The following is a 22,938-nucleotide window of genomic DNA, read 5'->3' on the forward strand; positions in this document are numbered from 1 at the left end:
TTAGGAACTGATGGTTAAAGAAAAACTGAAAAGAATTCCTCTTCCAGATTGATCCAAAGGCTTCAAACTGGGTTAGTTGTTAAGCGTTCTCAACATTTCTGAAGGTGGGAGCAGGACACTTTGTCCACTTCTGCTCTGCTCTAGAACAAGGGGTCCTGATCTTTTTCTATCCCTGTGACCCTTGATTTTTTGTAAAATTTCCTGTTCCTTTTGTTCAGTAGGAAAGGAAAAACACTCTAAAGTTTGTCATGCATATGCAAATAAGAAATAAAATAAATCAATTAATTAAGTTCAGTAGGCTAATATAATTATTTCCTAAATAATTCCCTTTACCCCCTTGATAAGCTTCTAATATCCCCTAGGGCTAGTATGCCTCAAGTTGGCACGGCCTACTCTAGAACAATGGCGTGTATTGGAAACAGATTGGTATAATGCTGAATCATATTCGTAAAAAAGGAGGGGCAAGGACACAGGAGATGTTAGACTTTAGACAAACAGTATAATAATCTCTTGTATTTGTAGAGTACCTTCCTGAACTCTCATATATCTTATTTGATCCTCACAATACTCCCACCTAGCAGGTAAGTACAGAAGAAATGATTGTGGTCATTTTTTATAGAGGAAGAGATGAAAATTTAGAAAGGTTTAATGGATTTGTCTGAGATTTATTATAAACAACCCTGTGAGGTAGATAGTGGAAGTACTATTCCCAATTTCAGATAAGGAAATATAAACTCCGAAAAGGACAATAAATCACATTGCTCAAATTTCTATAATGCTACAATATTTTTTTAAAAATGTCCTCACAATAATTCAGTGAGCGCAGTCATGCCAGGCTTGGCTGCCCCAATTTACAGGTAAAGAAACTTGAGACTCAGGGAGGTTTACAAGATTTGCAGGAGGACATCTAGCTAATAAGTGGCAGAACCGAGAAAAGGGGCCAGATTTTTGATCTCTGGATGTGTAAACCCAGCAGCCCAGCATCCTTTCTTTTATATGCTGTCCCTCTAGAATTTCACCCAGTAGGATTCCCTCCCAAACATCTTTCCAGGCTTTCCCTATTATACTGGGTGCAATTCTCCAGAATTATGTACACAGAGAATCTGTTGTGACTAGGAGAGTAATTAGATCTGTGGTAGAATAAACAGCTTTATAGCAGAATTCTACTATACTAAAAAATGTTCTATGGAAATTTGCCCTGAAGTTGAATTGAAGCTGAAATAATACTATGCTTTGCTTTGTTTTGTTTTGTCACCCTTATCCCTTCAGGCTAAGGAAAAGGACTTCAGGCTCTTTGACTCTGTTGTTTATATCAATGCCTCGGAAAACTTGTTACCTGTAGGTAAGCTGTGCCCTGGTGGAAGTGCCACTGTCCCACATGAGCTCTCAACTACTAACTTACTGATGGCCTTTGCTCACTCTGCTCTCTAAACCGGTAAAGCCTACCTCCACCCCCTACCAACACTGTTGCCTACTGACACTTTCCCCTTTCTTCCAAGAACCACCATAGTTGTCACCTTCTCTGGGGAGCCTTCCCTCATCATCCCAGGAAGTAAAAACCTTCTCCCCCCTACCACATGACAAAGACCTTTGTTTGCATCGCCCTAATCTGCTTACCATGAGTTACTGTATGATAGAGTTGTAGGTTATATGTGTCACTGCACTGAAAACTTTTTCTTCAGATGCCCCATCATGGTTTAGAGGTGACCCCAAATTCTTACAGACCACACAAGTTCTTGCAGGCTTCAAGTATGTGCCTGGCAATGGACTGGGTGTCCTTCATCTGAGGATCAGTCTAGCTAAGTGCAAAGAGGCTCCTGGCAGGAAAGGGACCACCAGGTGATGAATTTTTCTCAGCTCTACAGCTCATAGGGTTGCAATCAAAACCACTGGAGAGAAGATCTGCCAATTTTAAATTAGTGAGTCTTTGATATATTGAGATAACTACATGTATTGCCTTCTATGACTATGTCAGGAACTCCATGAGGGAATGGACTGTGTTTTCATCCCTGATCTAGTGCCTAACACAGGGCTCTACAAGTAGATGCTTAATAAAGTTTTGTTGAATTAAATCTAATGTATGCAAGGCCTTGTGCTAGAGACTCTGGCAGATACAAAACATACATAACAGAAGTCCTGCCCTCAAGGAGATTATAATCTACTTGAGGAGAAAAGACCATAAACTTAATAACTATGTGCCTTGGACTTAATCTCTCTGACCTTCAGCTTCTTCTTCTATAAAATGGGGATAATAATACTTTCATTGGTACCTCATAGGATTGTTGTGAGGATGCAATGAGATCACAAGTAGAAAGTACTTTGTAAATATAGAGTGCTATATAGTCAGCAAAAAGCCAATACAAATATTAATAACAGTTTGAGATACTAATAAAGATGTCATAAGGCAGTGCAAAAGGATGACTCAATTAATGATACAGATGGCAGACGTTGGAGAAGTAACAGAGTGGGAAGAAGAGGTAAATGTGACCTGGAGTGGTCTGGGAAGACTTTGTGGAAGAGAGGCGACTTAACCTGGCTATTGAAAGTTAGCAAAGATTTGTATAGCTCGAAAAGAGAGACATATACTATTAGAGGGGGAAGTGGCATATGCAGAATCAAAGAGAAAGGAAAATGGAAAACCTGTATGAGAAAAACTTCAAAATGATAGAATGTCAGAGCAGGAACCTTAGAATATATATGGCTAAGCAGAAGTGCATCTGAAAAAAAGATATGAAGGTTTTTATAAATTGCACTCAGTATGAGTCAACAGTGAGATATAGCATATAACTAATATGGTATAGGATAAATACATGATATATAGCTAATGCGACAGTAAAAAGTATAAAGGAGTTAATTGTACCATTGTATTCTGCACTAATTGGACCACATATGGAATTAGTATCTTCAGTTCTGGATATTACATTTTAGGAAGGACATTGACAATCCAGAGGCCAATGAGAGGTGGGAAGTCAGAATGTTATTTTAAAAAATGAACCTCAGGATCATGCCATACAAGAATCAGCTGAAAGAACTGAAAATGTTTCTTTTGGGAAAAATAAAAGGTCAAGAGACACAATAACAATCTGAGTATTTGAAAGGTTTTTCATGTGGAAAAGAGGCTAGACATATTCTGCTTGGCTCCAGAGGACAGAAGTAAAGATTAGATGAAGATTAGAGTAGTAGTGATTGGTGACTGCCTGCCAAGGGGAACTGAGGCAGTTATTTGTCAGCCCAGTAGCACTAGAGAGACCTGATGTCTTCCTGGAGCATGTATCCAAGAGATAGGGCAGCTAGGTGGTGTAGTGGATAGAGTACCAGTGCAGGAGTCAGGAGGACCTGAGTTCAAATCTCACCTCAGACACTTGACACTCACTAGCTGTGTGACCTTGGGCAAGTCACTTAACCCCAATTGCCTCATCCTGGACCATCTCTCGTCATATCTGGTCACTGGATTCAGATGGCCCTGGAGGAAAAGTGAGACTGGTGACCTGCACAGCCCTTCCTCACTCAAAACAAAGTCAAGTGCAAGTCATGTCATTATTTCTCTGATGGCATGGTCTTCTTCAGCAACAAAGGACAAACGCACACATCCAAGAGATAACAGAAGTTGTCAAAACAGATAGCTACTCCTCACTTTTGGTAATTCATGTGGGTACAAATGGTACTGCCAGAAGGAATTTAGAAAGACTTGCCAAAAAATATATAGTCTTGGGCTGGAAACTGAAGACCTCAGGGGCACAAGTTGTGTTTTCATCACTGCTATCCACTGAAGGCAAAAGACACAGAAAAAAACTAATCTGGGAGGTGAACAGCTGGTTAAGAAGACAGCGTCTGAGAATGTTTCTGAAACATGGCTTAAAATATAAGAATGCAGATTCAGTCAGGATGAAGTACGCCTACCAAAGCAGGTAAGAATGTGTCTGCCTTATGTCTTGCAAATCTAATCAAAGGCACTTTAAACTACAGAAGATGGGAGAATAAAGATGCTATCTATCTATACATACACACATATATATGTATACATATATATCCACCAAGTGAAATACCAAGGAAAGAAGCTGCAATGAAGGAAAAGTGTTGTTGAAACATAAAAAGTTCATAAGAGACAAAACCTAAGAAAATAATCAATAGTGAAACCCATAGCCTCAAAAGTTTATATCCAAAAGTCTAGATTTTAGGGAACAAGACCTGAACTAAAGGCCCTAACATGAGGAGATAAATTTGACATCATATGTATCATTGAGATTTGGTAGAATGCCTAGAATGTGTCTCTTAGGTTCATACTTTAAGAAGAATTGGATAAGTGGAGTTATGGTGGGGTTAGCAGGATATCTTAAGAGGAAATCCAGAGGAAGCATAGTTGAGATCATTTGAGTAAAGATCACTGGAGGAAGAAACAAATGTTTTGTTGTTGTTTTTTTTTTTATCATGGGAATATGCTACAGACCACCTGGACAGAAAGAGGAAATAGATGAGAAGTTCAGGAAAAAGAGTACAAGTGTGGCACAGAGGCATAATACAGTAGTAGTAGAGATTTTTATAGTCCAGATACCTACTGATGTCTTTCTCGTTCCTTCTCTCCCTTCCTCTCCACTCTGTCTCTGTCTGTCTTTCTCTCTCTCTGTCTCTCTCTCTCTGCCAAAATCAAAGAACTTAATAAGTTCTTGACTGGTTTTTATGATAATTTCATCCTTCAAAATGTAGAGGAACCAACAATTCAAGCTATGATTATCACCAATAGAAAAGAACTGGTTGCAGGGGTGAAAATGATGGAAATTCTGTGAAATAACTATTCTTCCTTAGAGCCTATAATTTCAAAGGACTCAAGGAAGGATATGTAGGATACCATGAATTTAAATTGTACAGTGATAGCCCAGGAAATTGGGATACTCTCAGGAACTAAATTATAAAGACTCAAAGTAAAATAACTAGGATGAGAAAACAATCAATAAGCACTTATTAAACACCTGCTGTTTGCCAGGTACTGTGCTAGGTATCAGGGATACAAAAGTAGGGCAGTCCTTGTCCTCAAGAAGCTTACTTTTTTTCTAGGAGAGTACAGTATATTCAGAGATAAGTAAATGCAAGATATATACAACAACAGTGCACAATTATTTTGTAAGGAGAGGGTGCCAACAATTGTTGGGCCTAGGAAAGACCTCTAGAAGGACTTGGTACTTGAATTGAGCCTTGAAGGGAGCCAGGGATTCCAAGAGGCAGAGGTGAGAGGGAAGATTATTTTAGTCTGGGTGAAGATAAAGAGGCAAGAACTGGAATGTCTTCTATGGGGAACATGGTAAAAGAAACTGTAGTTGTTTGAAGAGGCCTATGTGAATACATGGAGAGCTTGCCACCTAATTTAGATGTTTAAAATATAAATACAGAAGAAACAGATGAATATGAAAGCTTCCTTGCCAGGAGTGCTAACACTCAGAATGAAGTGGAGGATGGGAAGAAAAGATGACAAAAAAATGATCCTTTTGAATCTGCGTTGGGGAAAAGTAGAAGACGAGAAGGAATGGGCTGCTGCTTGAGGAGAATGAGACAGTGATAACTCACAACAGAGAGAACTGCTCAATTCTGCCCTTGTTTTTGCTTTCTCTTCCAAGAATGACCTTTGGACTGGAAAGATCAATGCTTAAGTAGGGAGGTAATAAGAGAGATTTTAGTTATTCTTGATAAATCCAAGTCACCTGTGCCCCACGAACCTTGAGTATTGAAAGAATTGTTTGTTGGAAGTGATTGCTGAACCAGTCAGTGATGTTTGAAAGATCTTAAGAGAACAGAAGTACAACATTATTAAAGCAAGACAAACGCTGTTCTGATGTGGAAAGAAAAAAAAAGGACAAAGATTGGAATCTGCAAACTACAGCCCAAGGAATTTGATACTGATTTCTGGGGAAATTCTAGAACATATTAAAGAGATGCTTGGTAAACATTTAGAAAAGGAAACCTTGATCACAAAGAGCCAGCATTGTTTCAGCAAGAGCAAGTCATGCCAGACTAATTTTATTCCTTTTTTAACAGCATTACCAAAGTGGTAGATTAGAAGAATGTTGCCAATTTAGTTTGCCCATTTATTTACCAAAGCATTGGAGTTTCTCATGCTATTTCTGTGGAAAAGATTGAGAGATAGAGGTTTGGCAATAGCACAATTAGATGGATTTAGAGCTGGCTGAATGGTCAGACTCAAAGATTAGTCTTCAATGGTCTGATTTCATCTTAAAATAAGGTGTTCTGAGAAGTGCCTTGGGGGGAATCTATGGTTGACCTTGTGTGGCCTAACATTTTTTCCCAAGACTTGGTTAAAGGGATAGACAGCTAATTAATCGACTGTGCACATCACACAAAGCTAGGAAAGGTAGTTACACTAGATAACCAGCTAGAAAATCATGCTGACTCATAATATGACATTTAATTGGATTAAATATAAAGATTTACATAGGTTCAAGAAATTAATTTCTCAAGTACAAGATTGTACTTAAATGGAATAGTTATATAATGATTAAAAGATCTTCAAAGATCGAGGGATTTTAGTGGACTGCAAACTCACTATGAGTCCACAGTATAAGATGGCACGAGCTCTATTAAGAGAGTACAGATTCTACATATAAGAAGGCAATCTTCCTGTGATTTTTCCTGATCAGACCACATCTGGTGCATTATGTTCGGTTCTGGGCACCTCATTTGAGGAAAGATATCGATAAGGTGGAGAGAATCCAACAGAGGTCTAACAAGATGGTAAAGAGTCTCAAGATCATGTTTTTATGAAAATCAATTGGAACGGCTAGTGATGTTTGCCCTGGAGAAGAGGAGACTTAGGAAGACAAGATAATTGCCTTTACTGTCACATATAAAAGGGATTAGGCTTTGACTCCAGGTGCAATGAAAAGAGGTTGCAAAGAGGTAGATTTAGGTTTGATGGGAGGAAAAATTTTCTAGTTGAAGCTGCAGAAAAGTGGCATGTGCTGCCCCAGGAGGGAGTGGAAGTCCCATTGGAAGTCTCACTGGAAGTCCTCAAGCCAAGGCTAAATGTGTTGGAGAAGGAATTCTTATTTAGGTGTGAGTTGGACTAGGTATTGATTGAAATCTCAAATGGGAAATGATGTGATTCATGCAATCTGTTCTTAATCTGTGGTGCCTGGAACTACTGACCCCCCTCCCTACTACCACCATGATGCCTCTTCTGGGAATCTGATTTTGATTTTGGGCATGAACCACCACCAGAAACCGGCATAGTTAGGGCACTCTTGCAGAAAGAGCATTGCATTTAGAATGAACAGACATGGGTTTAAACCCTGTATCTGCTACCTGTGCTATCTTTGGCAAGTCACTTCCCTTCTCTAGACTTAGTTTCCCCATCTGTGAAGTGGGGGTGTTGACCTGGATGATAACTACTTCTCTAATTCTATGATACGTGATCACGTGTATTGGATAAAAAACAAGTCTCAATGCTGTGGGCATGCAAGCTCTGCTGTGACTCAAATGGTCTTTCCCTTACACTAATCCTAGGCCCTCTTATTACCATTATCTATAGTTTGGTTTAATCCAATATGCCACCAGCTCCTCCCATTGTCTGGTTACTTCAAATACTATGGTAAAAGTGTTAAGGCAATGAGCCCCCACTAGCTTAAGTTATTAACAGGCACTTGAAGCATCCCCACAGAACCAAGTATACAGTGCCACCTGCCCCCTGGCCCACCCCTGAGTCCTGCAGCCCCTCCCCACCTTCTCAGTTCTAAGAGTAAGTGAGAAAAAAGTAAAACAAAGCAACTAGTATCAGAACTGATGGACTTTTCATAGACTCTTTCCTCATCATGAAGTGGCCAGGGAGTTCAGTTCAACTCAGTTCAGTTCCATAACCCCTTATCAAGCACTTGCTCTGACCAGGGCTGAGAGGTGTGGTGTAGGAGGTGGAACCTGGGTTTAAGTTGTGCCTTTGACCTTTGACTAGGACCAGGGGCATGATCATGAACCAACAAGTCATGGAGCACTCCCACAAACTCTGAGATGAGGGGTCCTCTTTAAGGATGAACACATGTTCAACTCCAAACTGAGCAAAGCCCTATATATAACAACAGTGACAATAGCTAATATTTGTATAATGCTTACTATGTGCCAGGCACTGTACTAAATGCTTTCCAGTTTTCTGATTTGATTCTCACAATACTCTTGGGAGGTGTGTGCTGTTATTATCCCCATTTTACAGATGAGGAACCTGAGGCAAACAGATGTTAATTGATTTGTCCAGGGTGACACAACTACAACAAGAAAGTATGATGTAGTGGAAAGAGTTCTGGAATAGAACTGAGGAGCCTTTGTTGCTAACTTGCGTGGACCTTAGACATGTCCCTTCCACTTCTGGACCTCGGTTTCCTCATCTATGAGATTATATTGGATGAGATTTGAGTTCATTATAGAAGAATCTACTTACAGGATCACAATTTGTCAAATCTTTCCTTGATATCATCTGCATGGTCCATTTTTCCTTACAGCAACAAATCCTGTGACCCTCCATTTCCTTATCTGTAAAAATAAGGTGATTTATACAAGTAAGATGAGTATAGATGATCTCTCAATCAAGGACCCTATGTAAACATTGCCTATATCTCACCATCACTCACCTCTCTCAGAGTTCTTGTTTATGGACCAGTGGAAACCTCTAGTCTTACTTCATTGACTGAGTGGAATTAATGGGCAGGTCTGAGCCAAGAGAATGTTGACATTGGTGCCTGAGTTCCTCAGATCAGCTTTATAATCACTCATACTCCTTCGTCCTTTCCCTTGAAGGGTACTTTGTACAAGTCCATTTTAGGATTTCACAATATTGAAAGTACTTCAGATAACTTCAACTGCCAATAAGGAAAGGGCAGTTTGAGAACACCATGTACCGGTTGTTTTTGGATTTGGGGGAAGGGGTGTGTGTGTTGTTGCTGTGTGTGTGTGAGTGTGTAGAGGGAGGGGGAGAGAGGGAGAGAGACAGAGACAGAAGAGAGAAGGAGAGACAAAGAAAGAGAGGGAGAGAGGAAAGGAGAGAAAGAGGGAGGGAAGGAGAGATATATACATGTATAAATATTATATATACATATATATATTTGAATTATGTTCTTATGGCTCATTGGTAAGGAAAAACTGAATGTGATTCCCTGAGGAAAACCTAGCCCTGAATTAGTTCAAGACTGTTTGAAAGCATGACACCCTCTCCATAAGTGGAGTCCCGAAAGGTTCTCCTGGGGAGGACTGAAAACCAACATGGTACAATGGGACGAACACTAAACTAAGCATCAGGAGACTTTGATTGGAATCCCAGTTGTGCTACTATTTTACTTTGGGCATAAATGTCCCAACTCTTTTGGTACTCAATTTGTTCATTTGTAAAATTAGCCTAAACTGTCATCTTTTTAAAAATTAAATTTTATAAGCTTCCATCATTCAACAATCTCTCCTCCACTGAAGTTCATACTATCCAAACATCATCCAATCCAGAGACTGGTAGCTGTTCTCCACCAATCCTTCAAAACATTCATTCTTCTTTCTCGATGAGACAAGTTACTGGTTCACAATCTCCCTTTCCACCTCAATTTTTGTATTCATGTTAGTGGACTTCAACATACATATTAGCTTTCCCTCTAATACCCTAATCTCCAAATTCCTCAATCTAAATTCCCGTGAGTTACTCAACCACTCCCTGATGGCCACACAGAGATGGTCACACCCTTGATCTTGCACCTTCTGTATGTTCCATTTCCATGATGAAGAATTCTGAAATCTGGCTATTCCCCATCTCCTCTTTAAAATCCCCTGCAGTACTGCCTTCTTGGCAGCTAGATGAGACAGTGGATATAGCAGTGGGCCCCGAGTCAGGAAGACTTGAGCTCAAATTCCTTACTAGCTGTGTGACCCTAAGCAAGTCACTTCCCCTTTATCATCTTTATTTTCCTTAATTGTAAAGTGGAGATAATAACAGCACCTACCTCCCAAACTCATTGTGAGAAACAAAGGGGGTAATATTTGTAAAGTGCTTAGCTCATTGCCTGACACAGAGTGGCTACTTAATAAATGCTTATCCCCTTCCCCTTCTTCCTATTTTACCCTCTCAGGCCAGGTCCTCACTCAAGATCATTCTCCAAGAGTTCCTTCTCTTCTCCTCCTCATCCCACAGCCCCTTGATATCACCTCCCAGAATTTCATCTTTGTTCTGGTCTCTGATGAAGAGGTTACTGATCTTGACAAGGTCATCTCTCTGTTGTGTACCCTTGATCCCATCCCCTCCCCTTTTCTCCAGCATATTTCCCACTCAATTGTTTGCTCTCTCTCACTAATCTTTCATCTCTCCCTGTCTAGCACTTCCTTCCCAGCTTCCTACAAACAAGTCCAAAACTCCTCATTCTAAAAATACCCTCACTTGATCTTACCCTTCCCTCTATTTTCCTATGCCTCTCCTCTTTCTCAGTCAGTCTTTTTAGTAACAAAAATTACACTCAATCCCTCCACGTCTCCATCTCTTCTAAACTGTTTGCAATCTAGTTTCGTCTCATCACTCAACCGAAATTGTTCTCTCCAAAGGTACCAATGGTCTATTATCTGACAAATCTAAAGACTTCTCATTAGTCTTCTTCTTGACCTCTTTAGAGTATCTGATACTGTTGATTACTCCTTCCTTCTAGATACTTTCCTTCCTGGCTTTTTATGACACTGTTCTTTTCTGGTCCTCTTCCTACCTGTTTGACTGGTTTCTCCTATTTTCCACTGCTCCAAAGACTTCCCAGGGAACCTTGTGTAAGCCCTGATCCAGGCTGCCTGTCTGTGGCCTCTATGTTCACCTCAAGGCCTTTTCCAGTGCTCTGGAGGCTTTTTTTTGGATCAGATCCACCTAGAATTACCAGTATCTGCCTCCTCTCTGGATCCTCCCAAGCCATCACCTTCACCTACCTCTGCTTGCAGTGAGGTGGACATTTTGGGCCTCACAGGATGCAACATTACCACCTGCTATAAATTTGAACTTCAGGGGAAGGCCTTTAACAGTTTAATCACCTGCTTCCCTCCACAGTCCTCTTTCCAGCCCCTGATACTCTGTGTGGATTCATTCTTCATACTCCACCCCCATCATAATCTCTCTCTCTCTCTCTCTCTCTCTCTCTGTTTCTCTCTCTGTCTCTGTTTCTCTCTGTCACATACATACACAGACACACACACACCCCCTTAGTGATTCTGAACCCCTGGAGGTCACAGTAAAAACCCCATTCCCCATCTCCATTGCCTTATCCCTAACTCTCACCCTCCTCAGGGGCCATCATCAGTTGTCCTGACCTATGTCTTGCCACTAGACTCCCATGAGTGGAGGCTGATGACTTTGCACAGCCCTGCCTCACTTAAATTCAATTCACTGAAGTCATTGGTCTTCTTCCAGAATGAAGAATGAACAGCACCCTCCTCAACTCATCCCTATGAAATGTTCTACTCCATATCTCCCTGCCCCTTTGACTGTACTCTCTGGAATACCTTCCCCAAAACTAACAACTTCCTTTCATCTTAAACCTTTTCCTTTCCCACTCCCTCTTCTAGTTCTAACTGAGATCTGGCTTCCTTCTGATGACACTGCATCCCTGGCCATTCTTTCCAGTACTTGTTGTACTTTTACCCATAACCTCCTCTCTCTTAACTCACTGGTCAAGGTGACAGAGCCAGAATACTTTTCATTACCTATTTCTAGTTTCAGACTCAGTAACCTTTCCTCCTTTGAGATTCATTCACTTGAAACTTATCACCCAATCATGATTCTAAGCTATTATTTAACCACACTACCCAGAATATTGTCTTTCCTTTCTCACTGAATTCAGTGCCTAGACCACAATCTTTCTCTTCCCCCCCAACTCTTTCCATCATACTAAGGGACTTTAAAATGCATATAAATACTCTTTCAAATACTATAACTTCCCAGTTCCACAATTTACTCATTTCCCATGACCTGCCCCTCCGCCTTAACTACAAAAAGAAATGGTTCTACCCTTAATTTTTCCATCACTCACAAGTATTCTACTTCCATGTTAACTCTGAAATTCCTTTATCTAGTCATAATCTTATCATTTTATCTTCTGCCTTATCACCCTTCATCCTGTTTTTTTTTTTTTTGTCCCCACTATGACCTCCAGTTCCTTCATCCCTCAGTTCTTTCCCAGATACTTCTAATTGCACTACTCTTTCCCCTTTCCTATCTCATCCCTTTGGTGAACAGGTCAATTCTAATTTATCTTCTGTACTTGATCATTTTGCCATCTTATTCTATTGCCAGTCATGCCATGCCAAACCCCAGTCTTGGTTTACTCCCACCATCCATAGCCTTTACTCTTATTCACATGCTACTGAACAGAACTAGAGAAAATCCCCAAATAATTCTAACAAGATCAACTACAGATTACATTACAGAATCTCAACTGGGCTCTCACTGTAGCAAGGCAATACTTTTACACCTCCCTGATTATTTCTGTATACCACTCACCACAGTGGCATTTCAAAACCTTCTCATTTCTCAGATCTCCTATGTAGCACCTTCTCCTGACTCTCTTAGCTGAGGACATCACTTCATCCTTCACTGAAAAAATCTCAGGCCATCCCTTTCACCTCAGTCTTTAATGAAGTGGCCCTTCTCCTTGTCAAGGCAAACAAGTGACCCATTCTATCCCATCCTTATCAACAGATTGCCCTCTCTATCATCCTCATATGCTCACTAATCTTCAGTCCCTCTTGTTCTCTGTTGCTTGTAAACATGCCTCCAATGTCTTATGTAATCATCACTTAATCTGATCCACCCTACTGGCAATCACCTTATATCTTCCTAACTCTTTCATAGCTAAACTCCTTGAGAAATCTATTTTCACTCATTGCTTTCACTTCCTCTCCTTTTGCTCTCTTCTAAATTCTCTGAAGTCTGGCTCATGATTTCATTATTCAACTCAAATTTCTCTCTCTGAAATTACCGATGTTTTCTTAATTGTTAAATCCAGTGACCTCTTCTCAGTCTTCATTCTTTTTGACTTTTGACCTTGGCGTTCACCCTCTTCTCCTGGATGCTCTCTCTTCTTTAGGTTTTGCTGACACTGCTCTTTCCTGGTTCTTCTCCTACCTGTCTGATCACTCCTTTTCAGTCTCCTTTTCTATGTCTTCATCCAGGTCACATTCACTAACCATAAGTACCCCCCAAGACTATGTCCTAGGCCTCCATTTTTCCCCTCTCTATACTATCTCATTTCATCTTTTCATCACTGCCCAAAAATGTTCAGCTATCATGTCAATGTAGGTTATTCTCAGGGCTTTTTTTTTTATCTAGCCTTAATCTCTCTGCTGGGTAGCTAGGTGTTGCAGTGGATAGAGCCCAAGGGATACATAGTAGGGCAAGCTCTGGGGTTGTCATCAGGTTGAGAAACGAAACTAGTACCATGCTTGTGAACAACACTTCTATTTTTACAGATGGAAACTGAGACTTAGAGAGAGGTGACTTGACCAAAGTCACACACTAATTCTTTGACAAAACTAGGTCAAAAGTCCAGGTGTCCTGATGCCAGTTGAAGACGTTTTAGCCAACAACACTGCCTTTTCTTAAGACAGTGCTTTGTCATAATCTAAGAGGTGAGGCTGTGTATTTCTAGCACGTGGTCAGGAATAAGAGGGACACGTTCTAGTTCCTCCTAAATGAGCTTCCTCACCAAGTATGAAGGAAGCAGCTTTAGGACAAATCAAAAAGGTCCTAAAATCTCTATTAATTGAATGCTCTGTTCACATTGTGCTGATTTGAATATTCCTTTGCTATCTTCCTTACTGTTGAAAATCTTAATGTGTTTGATTCTACTTTCCTGACTTTGGAGGTAAAACCTAGTGAACACAGTTGAATTTTTGACAGTTAAAGACTTTGCAAGGTCATCATTGTGAACATCCACCTGTCACGGGAGAAAGTCCTGGAAAAGGGGTTGGAAGATGTGGGTTCTAGCCTCACTGCTGCCTATGATTCTCATTACCTTGGGCAATTCACTTTGCCTTGGTTTTCTACTCTGACAGACGAAATGTTGTGTAAGGTGCCTTCTAGCCCTAACATTCTATGGCCTGTGTTCTGTGGTCCCTTTCAGATCTGACATTATAAAGTCCTATGAACCATAACCCAGGTCAAACTAGGGAAAGTGTTTTTTGTTTGTTTTGTTGTTTTTACTAAATCCTGGGCACAAATTTGTTTTCTTGTCATCTCTCTAAAAGAAGAAATACCGAAAAAAAGTCCAAGAATTACTGCTTACCTATGAATGGTACTTTACACTTGAAAGGATATTTTATAACATGTAGAATCATAGATTCTAATATTCTTTGATTTTAAGATCTTACGATTCTAAAATTCTGTAATCTTGCCAGATTCTATGAGACCAACCATGAATATAATTCCAAGATTTCTCTCTAATTTAAAGATTCTTATTACTACAACACTTCAGAGGTCTGTGATCCCACTGGTCTTAGTAGTGCCTTCAATGACACATATTTCAGCCCTTGTACAACTTAGGAGATGATTTGGGGGAATCAGTAGGGCTGAAAAAATTCATCACCTTTGACCAACCTGGCAATAAGTCTCTCTAAAGACCTATTGTGTCACTGGGCCTGCCCTCACAGCCTTTCCAGGTTTGTAGGGACTGCCAGAGTTTGCATTCCACTGGTTTGACCTTTGAGCACCTGGGGTCACTTCCCTGGTGGGGAGGAGGCATCAGATAAGGACATCAGTAGAGAATCAGTGACTAAGCTTGTATTTAAAAGTCTGTTATTCTAAGCTCTTTATAATGCTTTAATTCTGAGACTTTATGATTTTAAGTTTGATTCTGTAACATTAGAAAAGTCTCCAATTCTAAGATTTTATTATTTTAACATTCTGTGATTCCAAGCTGTCATGATTCTGCCCCTAAATCACAGTGTAAGAATCGTTTGGATTATAAACTAGAATGTCATCAGGGAGTATCTCTTCATCCCCAGTGCTAAGCAGCTCTGCACATAGTAGTTCCATAATAAATTCTTAATGAATTTGAATGTTCTTTATAAATTAATGGCAGTAGTGCAAAAAACCTCCCTGTATTTATTATTGTAGTATTTATCTCTTGGGTTTTGTATTCGATGTGTGTGTGTGTGTGTGTGTGTGTGTGTGTGTGTGTGTGTGTTTAATTTGTTAAGTCTCTATGAGATGAAAGATACAGATGTTATATTTCTCATTTCCCCATTTAGAGATATTCCACACATTTCCTGTTTTAAAGGAACTGGAACTTTGTTTCAATGGAATTAAAAATATCAGCATCAAGTCGGGAGAGTTTCGATTCTTGGAAGTAAGTCTGGAGACAATGTGCTTAGAGAGGGTGCCTACTTGTCATCTCTCTGATTGTGGGTGTAGAGCTCCTTCCTCACAGGAGGTGTTAAAACTATGCTTCCTGCTATCTTTTGGTTGTTAATTTATTCTTTTCAGAGTTGAATTCGAAATAAAATCAAGCTTGAATCATGTTGTTGGTACTGCCATACCTACCTACCTACCACTCTTGGAGCCTGGAGACCTACTCCTGCTCCAATGATGCTGTGTTCCTCTGGGAAGTCATTTTATTCCTCTAGGGCTCAGTTTTCTCCTCTGAAAAATAGACACAATAAGAGTCAAACTCTCTGTCTCACAAGTTTAAGTGTAAGGATTTATGAAAGAATGTACGTGAAGTATGTAACCACAAAATACTATCATGAACTTTGATAATGATGACAAAAATAATGAATACATCTTCCAGATGATGAAACTTTATGTATTTTTATGTATGTAGGTGTACACAAAGACTTTGATTCTTTTTATTATTTTCAATGTGAGCCCTTCTAAAATATATTTGATATGTAACATATAATCTAGCATGCCATATTCTAGGATTACCTGTACTTGGTTCATTCTCCATCACACACATCGCAGTCACTCTCTTTTGCTCACTTTACCCTTACCCAGAATTTACTCTAGGAAATTTCATAATAGAGTTCAACTATTCCTCTTATCTATATCTCCATGAATATGGGCAAAAAGATCTCCAGCTGTCACATAAAGCCTCAAGGAATAATGCATATATTAGGTATAGATCAGCCTTTATTTCACATTGTAGAAAATGCTTATAGGTCTCACAGAGACCCCTAAATAATCAATATCATTTTCCTTCCTCTCCAATACCCATGAATAGCACTTAAGGTTGCTAAACAGACAACCCCCTTTGCATCAGACTAAGAAAATCACAGTAATAGCAGTAATACTATGACTTCCTTATGCTCATCCCTGCCATAGCTTACACTCACCTGATGCTTTCTTAGTCTGAGGAACCATGTGCAAAATATTCTTTTCAAGAGGATGGCACTACTCACCAACTCCTCTTCTCTTTACTAAAGCAAACATCTGTCTCCGAGCTGTCAGAATTAAGGTCTCTAGAGACAACCCCAAAGCTGATGCTGCCCCAAGAAGCTGGAGTTCAAGAACCCTGCCTTCTTAATCACCCTTCCCCATGGCTTCTATCTCAGGCTGAAAGGTCACACCACTGATTCCCAGGGCTGGAACCAGGAAACTTGGGGACTCTCTTCTTGGGCCAACATAGACCAGCGTTCATGAAACTTTCAGGTACCTCTGCCCCAAAGCAAGCTATTAGTGACTTGAGGCAGAGGCTTCATCAGCACCCCCTGGGAACCTGGTCTACTCATAACTCTTGTCTTCTCTAGACTGCGCTTGGAAAAAATGAAACAATCACCAGGGCCAAGTCTACAATGGAGACTCCCTTTTACAGCCCAGCACAAAGGGGTGGCTCCTCGCACAGCGGCCCCTGCTAACCAAATCACCTCCATAAGGAGTTAGCAATAGTCATATAGGCAAGTTCTCAGCCTTCACAGAGAAGTCCAAACAAAATCCAAGACAATGGCTTACTTCCCCATGAGCTCACTGAGTCAGTCAGAAAGCTTCCCTGATCAGCCCCCCAGTCACTCTCTCAAACAGAGGATACAGGGGATGAATTAGCTTTTGTTGATGAGTGTAAACATCTGTGATTTATTTTAAGTGAAGCCCTTCAGCACATGAAAGGTAGGGGGAAGGACTATTTTCTCCCCGTAGCAAATGGTCCCAGGCTGCTGGGATATGTGAGTTCATTTTTTTAGTTTTAAACACTCATTTCCACAAGATTTTGAGTTCCTATTTTTCTCCCCATCTCTCCCTCCCCCCACCCCAAGACACAGTGCATTCTGATTACTGCTTCCCCTAATCTGCCCTCCCTTCTATCACACCCCTCCCTTCCCTTATCCCTATCTCCTCTATTTTCTTGTAGGGCAAGATAGATTCCTATACCCCATGATCTGTATTTCTTATTTTCCAGTTTACATGTAAAAACAATTTTTAACATTCGTTTTTAAAACTTTTGAGTTCCAACTTCTTTCCCTTCCTCCCTCCCCACCCATCCCCACTGAGAAGGTAAGCAATTCAATATAGGCTATACTTGTGTAGTTATACAAAAGATTTTCATAATAGTCATGTTGTAAAAGACTAACTATATTTCCCTCCACCCTATGCTATCCCCCATTTATTCTATTCTCTTTTGACCTTGTCCCTCCCCAAAAATGTTTACTTCTAATTACCCCCTCCTCCATTTTGCCCTCCCTTCTATCATTCCCACATACACACCCCACTTATCCCCTTCTCCACTATTTTCCTATAGTGTAAGATAGATTTTCATACCAAATTGAGTGTGTATCTTATTCCCTCCTTGAGCCAAATGTGATGAGAGTAAGCTTCACTTTTTCCTTCTCACCTCTCCCCTTTTCCTCTCCATTGAAAAAGCTTTTTCTTGTCTCTTTTATGAGAGATAATTTGCCCCATTCCATTTCTCCCTTTCCCCTCCCAATATATTCCTCTCTCATCTCTTAATTTTATTTTTTTGGATATCATCCCTTCCTAATTCAACTCACTCTGTGCCCTCTGTCTATATGTATATAGTCCCTCCAACTACCCAAATACTGGGAAAAGTCTCAAGAATTACAAATTTTATCTTTGTATGTAGGAATGTAAACAGTTCAACTCCCTTATGATTTCTCTTTCCTGTTTACTTTTTCATGCTTCTCTTGATTCTTGTGTTTGAAAGTCAAATTTTCTATTCAGCTCTGATCTTTTCATCAAGAATGCTTAAAAGTTCTCTATTTCATTGAATGACCATTTTTTCCCCTGAAGTATTATGCTCAGTTTTGCTGGATAGGTGATTCTTGGTTTTAATCCTAATTCCTTTGACTTCTGGAATATTCTGGAATATTCCAAGCCCTTTGATCCCTTAATGTAGAAGTTGCTAGATCTTGTGTTATCCTGATTGTATTTTCACAATACTTGAATTGTTTCTTTCTAACTACTTGCAATATTTTCTCCTTGACCTGGGAACTCTGGAATTTGGCCACAATGTTCCTAGGAGTTTTTCTTTGTGGATCTCTTTCAGGAGGTGATCAGTGGATTCTTTCACTATTTATTTTACCCTCTAGTTCTAGAATATCAGAACAGTTTTCCTTGATAATTTCGCAAAAGATGATGTCTAGACTCTTTTTTGATCATGACTTTCAGGTGCTCCCATAATTTTTTGTTTCTCCTGGATCTGTTTTCCAGGTCAGTTGTTTTTCCAGTGAGATGTTTCACATTGTCTACTATTTTTTCATCCCCTTGGTTTTGTTTTGTAATTTCTTGATTTTTCATAAAGTCTTTAGCTTCCATCTGCTCCATTCTAATATTTAAGGAATTATTTTCTTCAGTGAGTTTTTGGATCTCTTCTTCCATCTGGCCAATTCTGCTTTTTAGGGCATTCTTCTCCCCGTTGGCTTTTTGGATCTCTTTTGTCATTTGAGTTAGTCTATTTTTCAAAGAGTTGTTTTCTTCAGCATTTTTTGGGGGTCTCCATTAGCAAACAGTTGACTTGTCTTTCATGATTTTCTAGCATCACTCTCAAATCTCTTCCCAATTTTTGCTCTACTTCTCTTACTTGATTTTCAAAATCTTTTCGAGCTCTTCCATGGCCTGAGACCAATTCATATTTTTCTTGGAGACTTTGGTTGAAGGAGTTTTGGCTTTGTTTTCTTCTGTGTGCATGCTCTGGTCTTCCTTGTCACCAAAGTAAGGTTCTAAAGTCTGATTCTTTTTTCCAGTTTTTGCTCATTTCCCCAGCCATTTACTTGACTCTTGAGCTCTTTGTCAAGGTACTCTCTGCTTCCAGTGGGGGTGTGGGGGGTGTACTGTCAGCCACTGGAACCCCCACAATCTGTGGGCCTAGAGCTCCAGAAACAGTGGCTGCAACAGCCTCTGCTGCTGCTGTGGCTGGTGCCCTGGAGCTGGGACCAGACCATTCTACTCTCCTGCACTGGTCCCACAGGCTTTTTCCATTGACCTTCCAATTTATCCTCAGTGTTTTGGGGTCATGAAGTCTGGAAACCACCACAGGTGTGAGAGATTCAGTCCCCCCAAAGCCTGCTCAGGTCCCCTCTCTGCACTCAAAGCCCACACTGGACTGCACTCTGCTCCCAACATGGCACAATAGACATTTCCTAGCGACTTTCCAGGTTGTCTTGGGCTAGAGATTTGCTTCACTCTGTCATTCTGTGGGTTCTGCTGCTCCAGAATTTGTTAGGCATTTTTTTACAGGTATTTATTTGGCTGGGCATGGCGGGAACACTCTAGAAAGTCTGTGCCGTTACTCCACCATCTTGGCTCTACCTCCAATATGTGAGTTCTTAAGAGGCATCTAGGGCAACTAGGTGGAGAGGTGAATAGAGCAAAGGCTTGAAGACTGGAAGACTTATCTTTCTGAGTTCAAATGTGACCTCAGACACTTAACTAGCTGTGTGACCCTGGGCCAGTCACTTACACTTGTTTGCCTCAGTTTTCTCATCTATAAAACAAGCTGCAGGAAAAAAAATGTCAAATCACTCCAGGTTCTTTGCCAAGAAAACCCCTACTGGGGTCTCAAAGAATTGGCCATGACTAATATGATTGAACTACAAGAGATGGGTAACACCATGTTAAGAGATCCCTGGTTTCAAGCCCTCTCCCTATCACTTTACTAGCTATTAAGTCTCAGGCCAATCACTTTCTAAATTTAGTTTTTTCATCTCTAAAATGGGGACCATCATACTAGTCCTGCCTCCCTTACAGAACTGTTGCGAGGAAAGCCCTTTGAAAACCTCAAAGTGCTATAGAAATGAAAACTATTGTTATTGAGACTGCTTTGTGTACATCACATTTCTGTCTCATTCTTTGCTCTCCAGAGCAGCCAAGAGCTGGCACAGTTCTCTGCTGTCACAGTATCCCAGCCTCTAGCAGCGGCATTCTTCCTGCTAATTCATCCCATCTCTTTCAGTAGGAGCTAGGAACTCAGATCACCAGCTTCATTAGAATTTTGTGAGGAAAAAGAATAAATAGGCTTTGAGTGTAGGCCATTAACAAAGTCCATGAGCATTAATTCATTCACTGTATTCAATTTCGGTACTTAATTCCATTTATTTATTTTTCCTTTTAGTTTCTCAAAATAATAGCAATAGTATATATATATATATATATATATATATATATATATATATATATATATATATATATATATATATATATATATATATATATACACATATGTACACATATATCCTGTCTGACCTTGGGTAAATCACTTAGCAATAATATATATATGTGTGTGTGTATGTATATATACATACATGTAACCCATCTGACCTTGGGTAAAGCACTTAGATTCTGAGCCTGTTTTCCTTTCCTGCTAAATGGGAATAATAGTGGTCACACTATCTACCTTGTTGGAAAGTGCTTTATAAACAATAAAGACCTATATAAATGTGACCACATCTTATTACTTATGAAGAGCCTTATGTTTCACAAAATGCTGTGTTCACCTCATCCCCTGAGGTGCTTAGAGCAGGAAGGAATTTATAGACGATTTTGTTTCGCACACTCATCTTCTACACAAAGGTGAATGGAAGCACAGAGTGGTTGAGCCACTTGACGAAGGTGACCTGGCAAATCCTTGGCAGAGCCAGAGCTAGATTCTAGGAATCGACCCTAAGTGGAAGACTGCATTCAGTTGTAAGCCAGGACGAAGACTACTTGTCCTCCACCATACTGCTTCCTTTAGAAGTGTTCCAGATTTGTGAGATTGCCCAATTATAGGACCACAAGATTCAAAGCCAAAAGGGACCTTGAGATCCTCTGGTCCATCCTCCTCATTCTATAGATGAGAAAACATAACCAGAAAAATTAAGTCATTTGTCCAAGGTCATACAGGTAAGAAGAAACAAAGCCAGGATAAATAGGAAGGAAGGAAGGAAACAAGCATACATTAATTACCTACTGTGGGCCAGGCACTGTGCTAAGCATTTTACAAGTATTATCTCATTTGATCCTCACAATAGCCCCGCTATTATTGTCTCCATTCTACAGTTGAGGAAATTGAGACAAACAGAAAAAAGACTTGCCCAGGGTCAAGACAAATAATAGACAAATAATGTCTAAGGTTAGATTTGAATTCAGGTCTTTCTAACCCCAGACCCAGTGCTCTATGCACTACACCACCCAGTTACATTTATATAAGCAAGTTATTACTTTAGACAAGTAAGCTATTGATGAACAGCCCACATCCCCCAACCTTTTTGCATGGAGCTTCACAGTTAATGGGAGAAAGGAAGAGTCAATCCTTCCCACCCTCCCCTTCTTAACCTTTCATCAGCTAAAAGTGATCTAGACCTCCTTACATTTTCCCCTCCCTTTGTGTGGCTCTATCACACTTTCCCTCATGCGGTGCTCCCTGCATACATGTCTTTCCTCTTAATAAATTATAAGTTTCTTTAGTTAAGGTATTGAGCCATTTTATATTTGTGTATCTCCAGATTAGCACAATAACAGGTTTTTAGTAAATATTTGTTGAGTTAAATTGAAGAAATTCATGGGGAAGTGTGAGATGGGGAAGGGGGAGGGTTAACAGAGAATTTGTACCAGCATTCAACCTTGGTGTCTACTGACCACACTCAACCCTGGCATAAATTCTCAAAAGATTCAAGGATTTGGGGAGTTATAATGACAGCTTCCATTTCAGTAGCGTTTTACTATTATTTATAAAATATTTTCCTCAGAAGGGCCTTGTGAAGTAGGCAGACAAGTATTATGATTATCTCTATTTTCCACATGAGCAGACTGAGGCTCAGAGTGGTCAGGAGACCTACCCAAGGTCACATAAGCAGCAGATGATAAAACATTAAGCCACTGATTATTGCATATTAAACTGTTGGGAATGAGGCTCAGTAACCTCATTTCAATATTCTTTATGCATAAGATCAAGTCTGACATCCCATTAAATTCGAGAGGAGAAGGCCATGATTCCCAAGGAAAATTGACAAGAAGTATCCCCCTCGTAGCCAGTTGTTAACCTGTTTCGACCTTCTAATGTCTTATAAGGACTTTCTAAGTACAGAGAGCAGCCCAGTCCTGAGCTGGAAAATGCTCTCAAAATATAACCTCATGGTGATGAGCTCAGGAAGAATCCAACCTGGGCTGGTATCCAAGGCTGCTGGAGGCAAGCTGCCTCCTGGCCATTAACTGGTCACTGCATGACCTTGGAGAAGTCTCCCCTTTCCTAAATTAATGGATTGTCTGAGTTGGAAGGGATCATCTAATCTTAAATTCTGAGACCCAGAGAAGAGAAGGGATTCACCTACAGTCTCACAGTGGCAAAGCCAAAATTCAAACCCCCCAGATCCCATTTCTGAATTCAATGGTCTTTGCATTACATCCACTGCTTCTCTTGAGACTTGTTTGGCCTTTGTTTCCCAATCTTCTTGCAAAATGGATCAGGGGAGGGTGAATCAAATGGGACAGTCTATAAGGTGCCCTCACATTCTTAG

General features: G+C 40.2%; 1 protein-coding gene and 1 long non-coding RNA gene across 7 annotated transcripts in view; one reads left to right on the plus strand and one right to left on the minus strand.

Annotated features, from left to right (window-relative positions):
* Nucleotides 1-9,099, minus strand: part of LOC140505161 (uncharacterized) — a 49,456-nt gene extending 40,357 nt beyond the window's left edge. Inside the window, exon 1 of the long non-coding RNA XR_011967398.1 lies at nt 8,435-9,099. This is a non-coding gene — a long non-coding RNA (uncharacterized lncRNA). The remainder of the gene's footprint in view (nt 1-8,434) is intronic.
* Nucleotides 1-22,938, plus strand: part of XRRA1 (X-ray radiation resistance associated 1) — a 117,077-nt gene that overhangs the window by 61,403 nt on the left and 32,736 nt on the right. For all 6 annotated transcript variants that reach the window (XR_011967396.1, XM_072610835.1, XM_072610838.1 and 3 more), the window contains 2 exons: nt 1,270-1,342; nt 15,247-15,344. Coding sequence is in view for 5 of the 6 variants with exons in the window: in XM_072610835.1 (XP_072466936.1) it covers nt 1,270-1,342; nt 15,247-15,344 (171 nt within the window). In the remaining variant the exon portion in view is untranslated. The remainder of the gene's footprint in view (nt 1-1,269; nt 1,343-15,246; nt 15,345-22,938) is intronic.

Source organism: Notamacropus eugenii, chromosome 5 (assembly GCF_028372415.1).
Source record: "Notamacropus eugenii isolate mMacEug1 chromosome 5, mMacEug1.pri_v2, whole genome shotgun sequence".
In the NCBI taxonomy this organism is placed as follows: Eukaryota; Metazoa; Chordata; class Mammalia; order Diprotodontia; family Macropodidae; genus Notamacropus; species Notamacropus eugenii.